We start from the raw sequence: 15,349 nt of genomic DNA on the forward strand, positions 1-15,349 counted from the left end.
GGGCCCTCTGGGTTGCAGTTGCTTCTCAAGTTGTCTGTGGAGCATAGCCTGTTTGTTCCAATGAGTTTGCCTGACTGATGACTTTGGAAACAGGGAAGATGATAAAGGGGTTGGGTCAGCCTTGCTTCCTACTGCTCAGATAACACTTCAGAGAGTCATACAGCACAGAAACAGGCCCTTTGGCCCAACTCGTCCATGCCGACCAAGGTGCCTTCCTGAGCTAGTCCCATTCAGACTGGATGGTCGCCATTCCCTCATGGAACTCCTCAAACAGGAAGGACACTTTCTGTGGACTTCCATGGAATAAGCAGAGGGAGTTGTGGGAGAGGATAGAGTTTAGCTTTAACAAAGTTAATCTTTTTTTTTAGCCACCAGAATCTCTGACACTAAAAGTAAAAAACATCACCTTTAAGAGTTCCCAAAATAAGCTACAGAAATGCCTGAATTTCCAGAATTTTTCTTGGCTGCACAGATCGTCCTTCATCTCACACTGAATTGCTCACAACCCTTCCCTGCCACCAAATTCCAGATGTGCGGTCTATCCAAGGAAGGGGCCAGGGAAATTCCCTGTGTACTTTTATGAAGAGGAGATCCATCAGTTTCACATGCAGACGCATAAACACACACACACAAAGTACACCTGTTCTGGACCACAAATGACATTTGTGTACAAGCCATGTACACCCAGTCCAGGTGCACAGGCTACCAAGTTCCTCACTACTGTGTGCAAAATACTCTGGCCAGGTGTTGGACTTCTGCTTTGCTGCACACCAGTAGCAGCCCTGTGTATGTCTGGTGGTTCAGAACTCCATGTTCCATATTGCCTCACAAAACAGGAGACCATTTTGGCCCATTGAGCCAATCCCGGCTCAAACTGCAATCCCAATCCCCCAGTATTTTCTCCTGTCGTGTATCACCCCCACTCCCCTCACCACATCCATGAACTCCCCCCAGATTTTACTGTTCATCTACACACTAGGGGCAGTTGCTAAAGGGCAATTAACCTACCAACCAGCACAACATTGGAATGTGAGGGAAACTGGGGCACTCAGAGGGACCCACATGATCACACAGACAGCACCGGAGGTCAGGATTGAACCAGGTCACTGGAGTGGTCAGGCAGCAGTACCACCTGCCGCAACACTGCGCCTCCCCTTCCCCTCCACAGGTAAATTGAGAGCAGATGACCTGTAAAATGTTGGTCATGAGATTTTGGCAGTGGTGGGGGTAGTGTAGAGGAGGGGTGTGAGATGGAGGATGTTTGCTGCAAATAAAATTTATCAGTGTTTCGGGAGCTCAGTTTTGAGGCAATTAAGTTTTTTGTCATCGGAGCCAAGGGGATAAAGAAACAAACAAATGCAGAAACTTTGGGGTTGGAAAATTTGTTGTGATTTAACAATTAAGTTTTATTGAGATTGTGGAATTGCTCAAATTAAAAATGGTGTCAAGCAAACACTTAAAACCAGGGGTAATAATTCCATGCATTTTAAATAAGGAAACGTCCTTGACCAGCTCCTGCTCAACACCAATCTGAACAGAAACTGGGCTGTTAGTAAATTCCTGTTTTTGTCCCTTCAAAAACTGACTAAAAATATTAGTATCTGATAAAATCAAACACATTGCATGTGAGTGGTCTCTGGAGGATATATTGATTGTCAATCTGGCCCTGTGACTGGAAATTTGCAGCATTACATTACACATGCACACAAACACATGCAAATACACACAGGCACAAACACACACACACACGAACACACACACGAACACACACATGAACACACACAGACACACACACACAAACACACACACTTGCACAAACACACTTACTCACACAATTACACACACACACACAAACACGCACACTCAAACACACACAGTCACACAATTACACACACTCACACACTCACACAAACACACACACACAAAGTACATCTGTTCCAGGCCACAAATATCATTTGTACACAAGCCAGACACATCTGGTCGATGTGCACGGACTACCAACCTACACATCTGTTTCCACTGACACGGAGTGGCACTCACACACACCACTTCCTGTTTCTGAGATCACTCCCCTTCACCAAAAGCCAGCAGCACCAAGGGCATTGAGCAGTGCAGAGAGGGAGTGCTGGACAAGGCACTGCTCTGTCTCGAAGCTCCTAAGCCTGACCGAAGCTTTGCTTCCAGGAAGTTTATCATGGATCTGATACTTTGGACATTGACGATGAGCCTGGCTCTCGTGGTTGGCTTGTTTGTGCTGCTGGTTTCTGGGGTAATTTACACTGTCTTCACTGATTCAGTTCTGCCTCCAGGTATCCAGGACCCAGGCAAACTCAGACTCATCTACGGGCTTCAGGTTGCCATCGCCACTCTGGTAAGGAGCACTGTGAACTTTAGCAAGTAGTCAGTGACTCAAGAGTCTAACACAGCACAATGAATCATTGATTTCTGTTGATGGAAGAGGGCGCACTTCAACCACAGTGAACTCTTAAAGGGAAACTACACTGAGGAAAAAGGGAGCGTGCTGTCTGCCCAACCCAGTGTGGAGCCTCTGTCATGGTCCAGTCTTGCTGCAGTGGGGCTTCTCATGACTTGCACTGTTGTCCCTGTTCCCTCCCCACCCCTGCTGGAGGTACAAGCTGGAAATGGCCCAGTCTGCTTTCTCAGTGAACAGTGCGATCTACTGAGCATTCCCCTCTGAACCAATAGGATCCAGAGTCTGCTCCCCAACTCCACCTCAAGGACTGAGATATAAACAGAAGTACAACTGTGAAGGGAACATCAATTAGAGCAGTAAATATTTTATACTTATCATTTTAAATCTCCAGCATCACGGTCTGACCAGAAGCGAATGAAAATTTAAATTCTGATTGGAACTGTACAAATAGTTAACTCATGTTAAAAAAGTTTGCTCTTAGTAATTGGACTTAACTTTCTATGGGGGGGTGGGGTTAATGCACAAACCCAGCAAACTCCTAAAAATAACAGAGATAGGAGACACAGGAGACTGCAGTCGTTGGAACCTGGAGCAGCAAACAAATTGCTGGGGGAACTCAGTGGGTCGGGCAGCATCTGTGGAGGGAAATGGACAGTTGACATTTCAGGTCGAGACCCTTCATCAGCATTTTGTTTGTTGCTCCTGGAAATAGCTGGCAGATTCAGGGAAAGATGTAATCTGCATATGACAGAGAAGCATCAAATCGACCAGTTTGTCCTGCGGAATTCACAGTGCACCTCTTGCACTGAGACTGTATGCGCTGTATGTCAGTAACAGAGTGCATTGTTGTCGTACCATTGCATTTCCAGCATATCGTATCCCATTATTAATCACGTGCAGATTTAGATGTCGACTGCAGAGGAAAGGCTCTGGGTAGGAACTGGGTGATTGGATGTCCATTCAAATTGCCCTTCACCCGCGTAGTCTGGAGACTTGCCCTGCACAAGCTCCATCCCCATTCCCACCTCTCCGAGCCATACACCTCAAGGTTTCTGCTAGCTCAAAGTTTCCCATCACCTCACCCCAGCGGGTGGATTTCAGCTGCCAAGTGTTGGCGAGCTATATAACCAGGGAGCCCATTATTGCTGAGTGGCCCTTTGTTTCTCACCCGTGCAGATTCCAGAGGGGGTTGGAGCAGGAACCGAGCCTCACTATTTTCTTCTACGGGTCTCTCTCATTTCCCCAGAGACACAGCTGTTATAGTTCAACAACTGAGGTTTGCTCAGTCTGTGGTTCAATTGCAGCTCAGGTAAGCTTGGAACTACAGGGTGAGCAGAAGTGGCTGTTCCCTTTAACACAATTTGTGGTTCACCTTTACCATCAGTTACTCAGTTAATTAATTAACTAATTGTTCCCCAGCCTCCCTGATTCAGCTGGGCTCTCCAATGTGCCAATGTGCCTCTCTTTAATCAGAACGAGATTTCACAATAAACTGTTTCAAGTTCATTCAAGGACATCAGCTAGTGGCAATGCTTTGTACGGCTGAGATAAGACAAGTCAACAGAACTATGGTCAAATATGTCGAGCCCAGTCCGTGCTGCATCAGAAACAGAGGTAGGAGGAGGTGTAAACTCCCTCAAGCCTGCCTCATCACTGGTTGTCAAAGGCGACCCTGTTTCTGGTCTCTATGTCCCCGAGTCCTTTGATAAGATAAGATAGGATATCTTTATTGTACATCGATACACACAGTGAAATGCATCTTTTGCGTAGAGTGTTCTGGGGGCAGCCTGCAAGTGTCGCCACACTTCCGGCGCCAACATAGCATGCCCACAACTTCCTAACCCGTACGCCTTTGGAATGTGGGAGGAAACCGGAGCACCTGGAGGAAACCCAGCAGTCACAGTGAGAACGTACAAACTCCTTACAGGCAGCGACCAGAATTGAACCGGGGTCGCTGGTGCTGTAATAGTTTTATGCTAATTGCTACACTACCGTGCCTGCCCACAGATGTCCAAACATCTGTTGATATCACTCTTGACTATTACTCAGTGATATTGAACAATGGGGTGCGTGAACCAGAATCTCAAGGAAAACCAAGTTATAGCTGCCGTCCTTCCAATGCCCCACCCCTAACCTTATTTCACATAACAATCCCGGGAAAGAGAGGGTAGTTTTGTGATTATATGGAGCATTGATCAAATCCTCAGTAGGGTCTGGGGTGGATCTGGAACTGATGTAACAGGCAGAGCTGTACTGAAAGGGGCACAGAGAGAATTCCCTGGGAGATCGATCACAGGACGTTAGACACAGAAATGGGTCCACTGGAGAGAGATGGACAAGACTGGGCTAATTGAACGGACAAATTAGAGATGGAGAGCGTTGTCCAGAGGCTTTAGTTTCTTCTTGTGAGAGCAGAGCAACTGTACGTGAGTGCAAAGGTAGTCAGACAGATTCACTCAGGATATAAGGAGACTTTACTGAGAGGGTGATCAGTCACTGGAACAGTTTATTGAGGGAGTCTGGGGAGGGGAACGTAACTCGCAAGCCCCAGAGAACAAATTCGAGTTCCCTGCGACAAAGAACATTCATTGTACGCCCCTGGATGCAGGGATAGTGAGGCAAGTGCACATCTTTCCAGCTTTGAGATGTCTGTAGCAATACACAAAAAGTGCTGGAGGAACTCAGCAGGTCGGGCAGCATCCATGGAGGGAAATAAACAGTCGAAATTTCGGGCTGAGACCCTTCATTGGGACTGGAAGGGAAGAGGGCAGAAGCCAGAATAAGAAGGTGCCTGGGGGGGGGGGGGGGGCGGGGGGGGGGGGAGGGGGAGGAGCACACGCAGGCAGGGGATAGGTGAGTTCAGGGGATAGGTGAGTTCAGGTGTGAGGGGGAAGGTAGTGGGTGGGGGAGGGGGAGAAGATGTAATAAGCTGAGAGGTGATGGGTAGAAGAGGCCGAGGGCTGAAGAAGGAGGAATCCAGTAGGAGAGGGCAGTGGACCATGGAATAAAGGATGGGGGAGGGGAGGAGATGGGCAGGTCATCAAGGCAGGGGAAGGGAGCCATGGGAAGATGGGAAGATTGGGGGGCGTGGGGGGAAAGATACAGATACATCTGCTCCAGATACACCCAGCATCTGCAGAATTTCTTGTGTCTCTGACTTTGAGATATCTGTATTTTTGCTTGTTTTGCAACTGGAAGTACTTGCCCATTAATCCTGTGGTTGTTTTATTCTCAGTCCACTTCCACCCCTCCCCCTTCCTCCCCCTTCTCCGGGGGGATTTCAGGTGGTGCCGGGGCAGTGCTACCAAGTGGGGAACAGTCCCCTCCTCCAGTCCTGGGCCCCCTGCCCCTTGAACCTGCTGGGATTTAGGTTCAGGTGTACAGGCACCATCACAGGGAAATGGGAAGAATTGTCAATGATATTTTACTTTGTCCATACCTCTTTTCAGATGGGTTGTTTTATTCCTCGACTGAGTGTACATCCTTCCAGAGCCTTGCTCCCCACTACCTCTGGTGGTTCCCCAGCTAGACAACTCACAGGGAACTCAGTACAGCACAGGAACAGGCCCTTCGGCCCACAACGTCTGTGCCAACCGTGATGCCAAATTAAAGTAAACCGACCTGCCTGCACATGACCCATATCCCGCCATTCCCTGCGTGTTCACGTGCCTGTCTAAATGCCTCTTAAATGCCACCATCATATCTGCTTCCACCACCACCCCTGCCAGCACATCCCTGGCACCTACCACTCTCTGTGGAAAAACTTACCCCACAGATCTCCTTTAAGCTTTCCCCCTTTCACCTTAAAGCTATGTCCTCTAGTTTATGACATCTCTATGCTGGGAAAAGTCTCTGGCTATCTACCCTGTCTATGCCTCTCACAATTTTACATACTTCTATCAGGCCATCCCTCAGCCTCTGAAGCTCCAGAGAAAACAATCCAAGATTGTCCAATCTCTCCTTATAGCTAATACTCTCTAATCCAGGCAGCATCCTGGTGAACCTCTTACAAGTGTGCCCCTTCCTGTAATGGGGTGACCGGAACTGTGCAAAATCTTCCAAGCATGGCTTAACCAAAATTTTATACAACTACAACATGACTCTTTTGCTCGTATTCTGACCTTTGCTCCTTCTTTCCAAAACTTTGACTCTCGACCACTCCCTCTTCCTTCAGACCTGTCTCCTCCATCTGCTCCAGTTTCTTCTTCTTGTGCCTGATTCCACCCCTGTGAATTACCCATGGGCATTTTGTTGCATTAAGGCTGCTATATAAATGCAAGTTGTTGATTTAACCCTTTTTTAAATCTCCCCCTTCCCTCCCATCCACACACCTCAAAACCCCAGGGAAACATCATACAGAACCTGGGCTTCGGACCTCAGATCACTGCTATCCGATACCTGCGCAGGAAGGCACTCATGACAAGGCACAAGGAAGAGGCTGGGCTGGTTACCCAGGACGTGCGATTTGACGGTGTCCCCGTGAGGGTTTATCAACCATCGTCAGCGGCTGCGGGAAAGAGTCGAGGGGTCCTGTTCTTTCACGGAGGTGGATGGGTGTTTGGCAGTATAAGTAAGTGCTGGAGGTGGTCTCCCTCGAAACTCACTGATAATGAATGGTGTGCCATAACCCACATGAGTTAAGAGTGAGATCAGACTCAGTTGGCATGGACATGATGGGCTGAATGGCCTTCTGTCTGTAAATTTCTTATATTCTATGATTCACAATTTTTGCCAAGGTTGATTTCACTGTCTCCCAGCCAGTGCAGGGCTATTTCCTCGGGACACGGTTAACCGATTGGAGAGATGTCTCCGTGCCTCTCTTCTTGAGAAAAATCTCGCCACAGTTCTCTCCCTCCTCATTCCCGCGCCCATTCCCAAGGTTACCAGCCACATTCCATCAGCCTGTTTAATTGTCTACTTATCGCTGATGAGTCTGGAAATGAGGGGTCAAAGTTCAACTCAGAGCTGATTCCTCCTCGGGAAGGGATTGCAGATAAACTTTTGTTAAAGGTGTCAACAGCATTTTAGTCTCTGACTCCTCTCAAAAGCACAAAATGCAGGCTGACACCACAGAGTGGTCCTGTGGGAGTCAGAGGTGACATCTTTCCATTGGGACAAGAACCTAAGGTTCTGTCAGACCTTCACAGTGGATGTAAAAGATCCCACTGCTTTATTTCAAAGAACAGCAGGGGAGCTCTCCCCTGAAAATCTTTACCTTTCAACCAAAGCTAGAACACATTGTGGTCATTGTTGTAGTGTGCACACAGTTAGAAAACAATTCATTGGCTGTGAAGCTATGCAAAGCCGCCTGGGCTTTAGGGAAATCATAAAATGTTTATACATAAAGCCCCCAAAGGAATTTTAGAGTCCTGGCAATTTGACTTTGCAGCTGAATTTTGTACAATCTTCCCTTGGGATCCAACCCTGTCACATTCTCCAGAGCTGCTTGACAACAATGAAGGTGGGGTGGGGGGGGGGGGGAGTTTTTGGGGACCTTCCACCTCTTTGTCTTGAGATGGGACAGTGTAGAGATAATTGTGACCCTAAGCCTTACTGTATCTATCCTGGGAGAACTTGATGCTGATGGTGGCCCCATTCCCCAGAACTAATCTGGTAACCAACTTGTACTTTCTTCCTCAGATGAGTATGACCACTTGTGCCGGTATATTGCCAGGGAAACGGGCTCAGTTGTGGTGTCTGTGGAGTGAGTATTACCAGCCTGCTTACACAGGGAAAGACTTCACTTCATAGAATAGGCAAACTCTTAATGTTGACCTCATCACTGTTTCACTGTTTCTTCAAAAGAAGCAGTGGGCTCTGGCTTAGCCACCATGTGTGTGCACATGTGTATATATGTTTGTGTGTGTGCATGCATGTCTATGTGTCTGTATGTGTATGTGTGTATGTCTATGGATGTGTTTTTATGTGTGTGTGTGTCCTGTCAGGAAGTTCCATCAAAAATAATCTAGATATCTCAAATCTCTCCTATAACTTTGGGTTGTCATTTCCATTTACCTGCACTATGCATGGCTTACTGCATTTCACACAGATAGAGTTTTAATTTCATTCCCTTTGTGGAACCAATTGCCAGCATCAGTTAACAATTCCTTTATATTTCTGTAACAAGACTGCTGGGATTGACCTTCATTTTCCCTTCTACAGCAATTCCTCCCTTTCCACATTGACTGCAGAACTCTGTTCAGCAACATGTGCCCTTTGTGTAGTATTCTGTCTGTTGGACATTTGCAGATTCCCCATTGCACTCCCATCATTCTGTCTGCTCACATTTTTGCCTCCGTTGCTGTGTAATGTGCTCACTACTATCCTATTGCTCCCCCGCTATCTTATTTACCTATTAAAGCAAGTCTCTGTTCTGTGGCTTTCAACATTACTCTTGTTTCAACATATTGCATTTCTTCTGTTCTTAGCAACACTTATCTTGTGATGTAAGCATTTTGCTAATTGTGGTGTTTAATCACTGTTGTGACAAGTCTGGTGAAATCTGTATTATTTTACGTTCTGTCAATAATTCATCTGATGTCTTTAACAGTTTAGAGTGGTTGGGTTTATTTATCCATACAGAGTTAAGACATATTGATGTTAAAATGGCATTTTACAACACAACACCACACAGGTATTAGAGAAACAAAGGACTGCAGACTGCAGTCTGGCCCTAGTGCACATAAAAATTTAACCTGATGTCATGAGAGATTTTAACTCTCATCTCTTGTTAGTCCAGACCTCTAGCCAGCTCTTCACCTGTGTGTGCTTCTCCCCTTCCCCCAACCTTCTTATTGTGGCTTCTGCCCTCTTCATTTCCAGTCCTGATGAAGGGTCTCAACTCGAAACATTGACCACCTGCTTTTCTCCACGGATGCTGCCTGGCCTGCTGAGTTCCTCCAGCATCATAGTGTTTTTCAACCTCACAGGTATTACTTGCTAAGCATTGGCCCAAGTGCCGATGAATCAAGGTTGAGCGGAAGTTGAGGCATTAGTCTCCAGCCAGCATGTAACCCACGGATTAAGAGATTAGGCCTAACCTGTAAGGATCCCTCTCACACGCAATATGTATTGTTCATCTTTAACATGTCTACTACCCCTTCTATACTGGGCTTCCTGCAGAATGTACTCGTTTACAGCAGGAATCCAGTGATGAATCGATGCTGGTGAGTCCCTAATGGCCTGGATATGTCACTTTACTGATGTGTACAGTTGGTTTCTCTTGATTACCTGTTAATCTTCCTGCATATGGCTGCACTAACATTTATAACTTAAGTTCAAGGTTCGAAAGCCACTGCGTGGCCTTTGTGCTGAGGGAGTTTATCTCAAAGATATTCCCATTAAATTATTGAGACTACACAGGGTAGGATGTGAAGTTTGATCTGGGTTGCCACATTTTGATTTATCACACGCATTGCCATGTCCTGTTTGGATATTACAGGGATTTGCCCATGTCCCTCGAGGCCCATGAAACCCAGAGGCTCCACTCCAGGTCCCTGGCTGCGCTCCCTGCTTCGGGCAGAACCTCTGTCTCAATACTTATTGCACTGACTATTCTTTTCAAGATCAGACTTGTCAAGACTGTGAAAAGAACTGTGCACTGCCTGCAGAAGTTGTGGGGGCAGATACATTAGGGACATTTAAGAGGGTCTTAGATAGACACATGAATGATAGAGAAATGGGGAGCTATGTGGGAGGGAAGAGTTAGATCTCAGAGCAGGATAAAATGTCAGCGCAACATTGCGGGCTGCAGGGCCTGTACTGTGCTGTAGCCTTCTATGTTCTATAAGAACCATCCCTTATCTCTGTTACGGAGTATATTTTTCCATATACAGATTGAACTTGTCAGCTGTCACAGTCTTTTCCTTGCATCCCTACACCTGTCCTGTGGTAGCAGCACTTTAGCTAACACACACACCCTGCCCATTCACACATTAGATCCAGTTTTTGGTTGCCGATACTGGACAAACCTTCTCTCAGGAGGAAGCTGAAGGAGATGACTACCAGTAATGTTATTCCTTTGGCTTGAAGTGTATTAGTGATGGTTCACTGTCACCCATTACACCACAAAAGCACCAATGGTTATCGCTCTACAATGACAATCATCTCAAAGAGTGATGTACTCGCTACCTTTGGGGATAATGAGAAGGACTACAGGGTGGAGAAGACAGCGGAGAACAGGATAGTGAAAGTCTTGCTCTTTCTTTCTGTTTGTAGTGGGGCTTGGCATTTTTGTCTGTCTTTCCTCTCTTCCTACGTCCTTTCATTTGTATATTCTGGTCTGCTGGGGATTCTATAATTAAGGGAGTGTGTAGAGTCCTCGGCAGCTACGAACGGGAATCCCGAAGGGTGTGTGCCCTACCTGGTGCCAGGGTAAAGACTATCTCATGGCAGCTGGAGAGGAACTTGGAAAGGGGTGGAGTAAATCCAGTTGTTCCACATTGGACCAAATGACATAAAGAGAAATGGGGAGGAGATTCTACTGACAGAATGTTAGGAGTTTGACTCTAAATTAAGATATAGGACCTCAAATGTGATAATCTCTGGGTCATTGCCTGAGCCCTGTGCAAGTTGGCATGGAAGCGCACAGACAGGATAATTAAAGAAAGAGGGGGTTCCTTTCCCTGGGACACCAGCACCAGTTCTGCACCAAGGACAGGGACTAGTCATGAACTGTGTTGTAATGTACTGTGCTGCTGCCACAGAAAAGCTCCTTTTCATGGCATTTATACCCTGTGCCTATGACAACAATAAACTTGAACTTGAGGAGCTGTTCCAACAAAAACCAGGATGGGAGTACTAGCCTAATGGGAAGGGTACAAAAGCTTCAATCTACTGTAAAAAAACATAACCAGCCTATACATGAGCAAAATAAAGTAGAGCAAAGGAAAGAATAAAGTACAAGAGGACCTTGATGGCAAGGGAGCAAATAGAAGAGAAGCATAAGAAGATGGTTAATCATAATGTGAGAAGAAACCCTTTTAAAAATGAGGTAAACTGTTTGTATGGCAAAGCACACAGTGCTCATAACAAAACAGGGGAGCAAAGCAATCATGCAGAGACTCAACAGCGCATACTGATACATGGCTACTCAAAAATCGGGATAGGGAATTAACCATTCTGATGTACTTACAGAAGATAGAGATGGAAAAGAGGAGATAGATAAGCAGTACTTATTCGGGGTAACATAATGACAGGAAAGGAAAGGGGAACAGCTATAAAGAAGGCAAAAATAATATCCACATAGAGATTGAAGATTAATATTATATAGATATAATATCAGGATATATCAATATATATGGCTAACAAGGGAAGTTAATGGAACATTGGATCAAAGGTGAAGGTTTACAATGATGCCAAAAACCAGAAAATCTCAGGATTGGGAACATTTCATAATTCAGCAGAGGAGCATGAAGGCCCTGATAAGTAAAAGTCAAGTATAACTTTGGGATAAGCTAACGAGAAACATAGATGAGAAATGAAAAGGTTAGCAAAGGTTAATGTGGGTCCCTCACAGAATGAGACAGGAGAATTTATGTTGGGAAATAAGGAACTGGTAGAGAAATTAAATAAATGTTTTCATGGAGAAAGTCACGGAAATCCTCCTGAAAATAATGGGGAGAGACAGGTCTAGAGTGAATGAGTTGAAAGAAATGAGTATTAGTTGAGAGTGCTGGAGAAATTTTTAAAAAGCCATTAAAATGCCCAGGACCTGATGCCTGTTTCCCAAGGTTTTGAAAGAGAATGACTGAGGGCATGGTGGATGCACTGATGGTCATCTTCCAACATTCCACTGATTCCAGAATAGGTAGCAAATGTAACACCAGTGTTTAAGAAAGCAGGAAGAGAGAAAACAGGAAACAGCAGGAAATTTAATGGAACTGTGGCTGTCAATAAAAAATAGAGATACAAGAAACTCTGCAGATGCTGGAATCTGGAGCAATACACACATAGCGCTGGAGGAACTCAGCAGGTCAGGTAGCATCCATGGAGGGAAAGAAACAGTCGATGTTTCGGGCTGAGACCCCTCATCAGGACTAGAAAGGAAGAGGGCAGAAGCCAGAATAAGAAAGTGGGGGGAGGAAGAGGAGCACACGCAGGCAGATGATAGGTGAGTTCAGGTGACAGGTGAGTCCAGGTGAGAGGGGGAAGGTAGGTGGGTGGGGTAGTAGAGATGAAAGGATGGTGCACTCTACCATCTCTCTCATTTCATCCCCACCATGTGAACCACCCCACTTCCCTCCTGGTGAGTCTGCCAGCTGTCCACATGCCCTCAACATCACCCTACAAAATGTCTGCTTTCACAAACAACCCATTCACAACCCCATTTCACTGACTCATCGCCTCCACGTGGAGATGCCAGTCCATTTATGTGATCCAGCACATCACTACAAAGGTGCCAATGGCTCAATTTTAGAACCATACAGCACAAAACAGGCCCTTCAGCCCACCATAATTTTCCATCTCAGTTGATCCTTATAATCTCTTGGCACCTTCTCCAAATTTAAAGACCTCCCTGTTGTCCTAACAATCGCCCCAGTGCTTCTGTTTCTGCCCACCACTCCCTACCTGAATTGTTGAATGATACATCCTTGTCCCTACAAGGAACTGGCCCACAGAACTTACAAACACTGAACCTACACTTCCCATTCCTACCACTGTCGGAACAGTGATGGAACATCATAATCGGCAAAATGTTTACATAAGAACCTGCAGCAAGGTTGGTGTTGCTAACAAGAAGCAAGAGTTATGTGGAAATAGACTATGTGGAAATGCTCACTCTTGAACAAGAGTTACATGGAAATATACTTCTCTTATTAAGGCAGCAGGACAAAAGCATTGATTTCATGGTGGGAGCAGTTGAGAAATAGTGAGTGTAGACATAGTAACTGAGCCAAAAAGGTTAGCACATAGGATATTGAGAAAGCAATGGGGAATCTGCAAAGGTCCAATGGAGAGAATACAACATAAGGGGGGTGTATTGCAGAATAGAGTTCTGCAGTTAATGTGGAAAGGGAGGAACTTCTGCACAAAGGAAAGTGAAGGCCATCTATCATCCCAGCAGTCTCTCGTTACAGAAATATAATGAAATTGTTAACTGATGCTGGTAATCAGTTTCACAAAGGGATTGAAATTAATCCTGACCCTTTGTGAGGGTTTGGACAGTCCTTTGAAGAAGTCCAGTAAGGTACACGTCATGTCCGCAAACACCTCTTTCAAAAAACTTGAGAACATGTCGTCAAGTCCTGGGGATTTTATTGGCGTTCAGTCCCATTAATTTCTCCGGCGCTATTTTTCTGGATTCACAAAGATGACGAACAACAGTTATCAGCAGAGATTTGCGGTACACTCACTCCACCCCCAACACACTGAACCATAGTATAATATGGATGTTTTATGAGCTGTTACTCCTCACACATCATCTGTCTGTTTTAAGTTCTCCCACCACCAGAAAACCACCTCACACCTGCATTTTAAGCCTGCCTTTACTGCCTGCATCAACACCTCTCTCACTCTGCAAGGTGCTGTTCCCTTCCCCTTGAAAACCTCTGTCCCTTATGGCCTCAGGTGATTTCTCTGGTGCAAGACTGTGATCTGGGGCTACAGGCAGAGCAGATAAGGAGTCTAACTTCATCTATCCTCTCAAGCCGTGGAGCCTTTGTCTCTCTCAGTCTCAGTGGTCTCTTGACCTATGGGCCCTCAATGGGTTTTGCGAATGCCAATGATTTAATGCTTTCCTGCTGGTTTATCCCAGGTACCGTCTTGCACCTGAGCACAGGTACCCCACCCAGTTTGAAGACTGTCTAAAAGCCACCCTGCACTTCATGAAGAGCGCGGCAGATTACGGAGTGGACAACACCAGGATCGTTGTGAGTGGGGACAGTGCTGGGGGCAACCTAACTGCAGCCGTTTGCCTGAGAATTACTGGCATGGAGGAGAGCCCAGGGCTGCCACCTCTTAGAGCCCAGGTCATGATCTACCCTGCCCTCCAAATGGTTGATTTCAACCTCCCCTCCTACCATCAAAACCAATTTGTTCCGCTCCTGTTCCGAACACGTATGGTCTTCTTCTACCTACAGTACCTGAACGGGGACTTGTCAGTGGCAGAGGAAGTGATGGCAGGTGAGCATCTGCCTGTGCAGCTCAAAACTAAATACAGAAGTTGGATAAACGCAGATCTGATCCCCAGCGAGTTTAAGGCTGGAGGGCACAGCTCCAGACCCCTCCTAACACATGATGAAGATGTCTTTGACCTTATTAAACTCAGCTTGGAGCCGACCTTCTCCCCTCTTCTTGCCAGTGACAATGCCATCAAGAGTTTGCCACCGGCATACATTCTGACGTGTGAGTTTGATGTGCTTCGAGATGATGGACTGCTATTCAAAAAGAGGCTGGAAGACAATGGTGTTCCAGTCTCCTGGTACCATGTTCCAGATGGTTTCCATGGGATAGTCAGCTTCTTTGATAATGGCTACCTGACATTCCCATCTGGAAAACGAGCTGTTGATAACATTGTCACCTTCCTTAAGGACATATAATGTATCTTCATTACAGTGTATTCTCAATCTTTCTACTTCCTATGTCAATATATGGTGTAAAATTAATGTATTCTTTCTGTCACAAAGTATTCAGACTCAACCTCTGTACTGTGCTAGTTGGCTTGTCATAACCTCAATGGAAAAATTGCCTTTGCCAGAAACATAAAGATTGTGCATTTAGTCATAGTGTTGCAGTCTGTGGGACCATACACTCAATGAGGTAGTTACTCAGCTTCCTTTGTCAGAGGCTAGAAGTCATGTAGCCATCAGCATTGCATTTACACCATCAATAGCCCGCTGGTCCCAGCCTCTGCTCCCTGTCAATTAACAACCCAAGACTACCTACAACGCTATCCACTGCCATTGTGAACAATAA

General features: G+C 45.9%; 1 protein-coding gene across 1 annotated transcript; it reads left to right on the top strand.

The window, feature by feature from the left end:
- Window positions 1-2,115: 2,115 nt before the first annotated feature.
- aadacl4 (arylacetamide deacetylase-like 4) lies at window positions 2,116-15,039 on the top strand. Its single transcript, XM_052039616.1, has 4 exons — window positions 2,116-2,371; window positions 6,779-7,004; window positions 8,075-8,138; window positions 14,190-15,039. The coding sequence occupies exons 1-4, from the start codon at window positions 2,195-2,197 to the stop codon at window positions 14,971-14,973; spliced, it is 1,251 nt and encodes a 416-aa protein (XP_051895576.1). The 5' UTR covers window positions 2,116-2,194; the 3' UTR covers window positions 14,974-15,039.
- The last annotated feature ends 310 nt before the right edge of the window (window positions 15,040-15,349 follow it).

Source organism: Pristis pectinata, chromosome 26 (assembly GCF_009764475.1).
Source record: "Pristis pectinata isolate sPriPec2 chromosome 26, sPriPec2.1.pri, whole genome shotgun sequence".
In the NCBI taxonomy this organism is placed as follows: domain Eukaryota; kingdom Metazoa; phylum Chordata; class Chondrichthyes; order Rhinopristiformes; family Pristidae; genus Pristis; species Pristis pectinata.

Bases quoted from the DNA above. Each gene is read 5' to 3' on its own strand.
- aadacl4 (XM_052039616.1), top strand. From the start codon at position 2,195: ATGGATCTGATACTTTGGACATTGACGATGAGCCTGGCTCTCGTGGTT. The intron at 2,372-6,778 runs GTAAGGAGCACT...TCAAAACCCCAG, and splicing joins AGGTTGCCATCGCCACTCTG to GGAAACATCATACAGAACCT. The intron at 8,139-14,189 runs GTGAGTATTACC...GGTTTATCCCAG, and splicing joins TCAGTTGTGGTGTCTGTGGA to GTACCGTCTTGCACCTGAGC.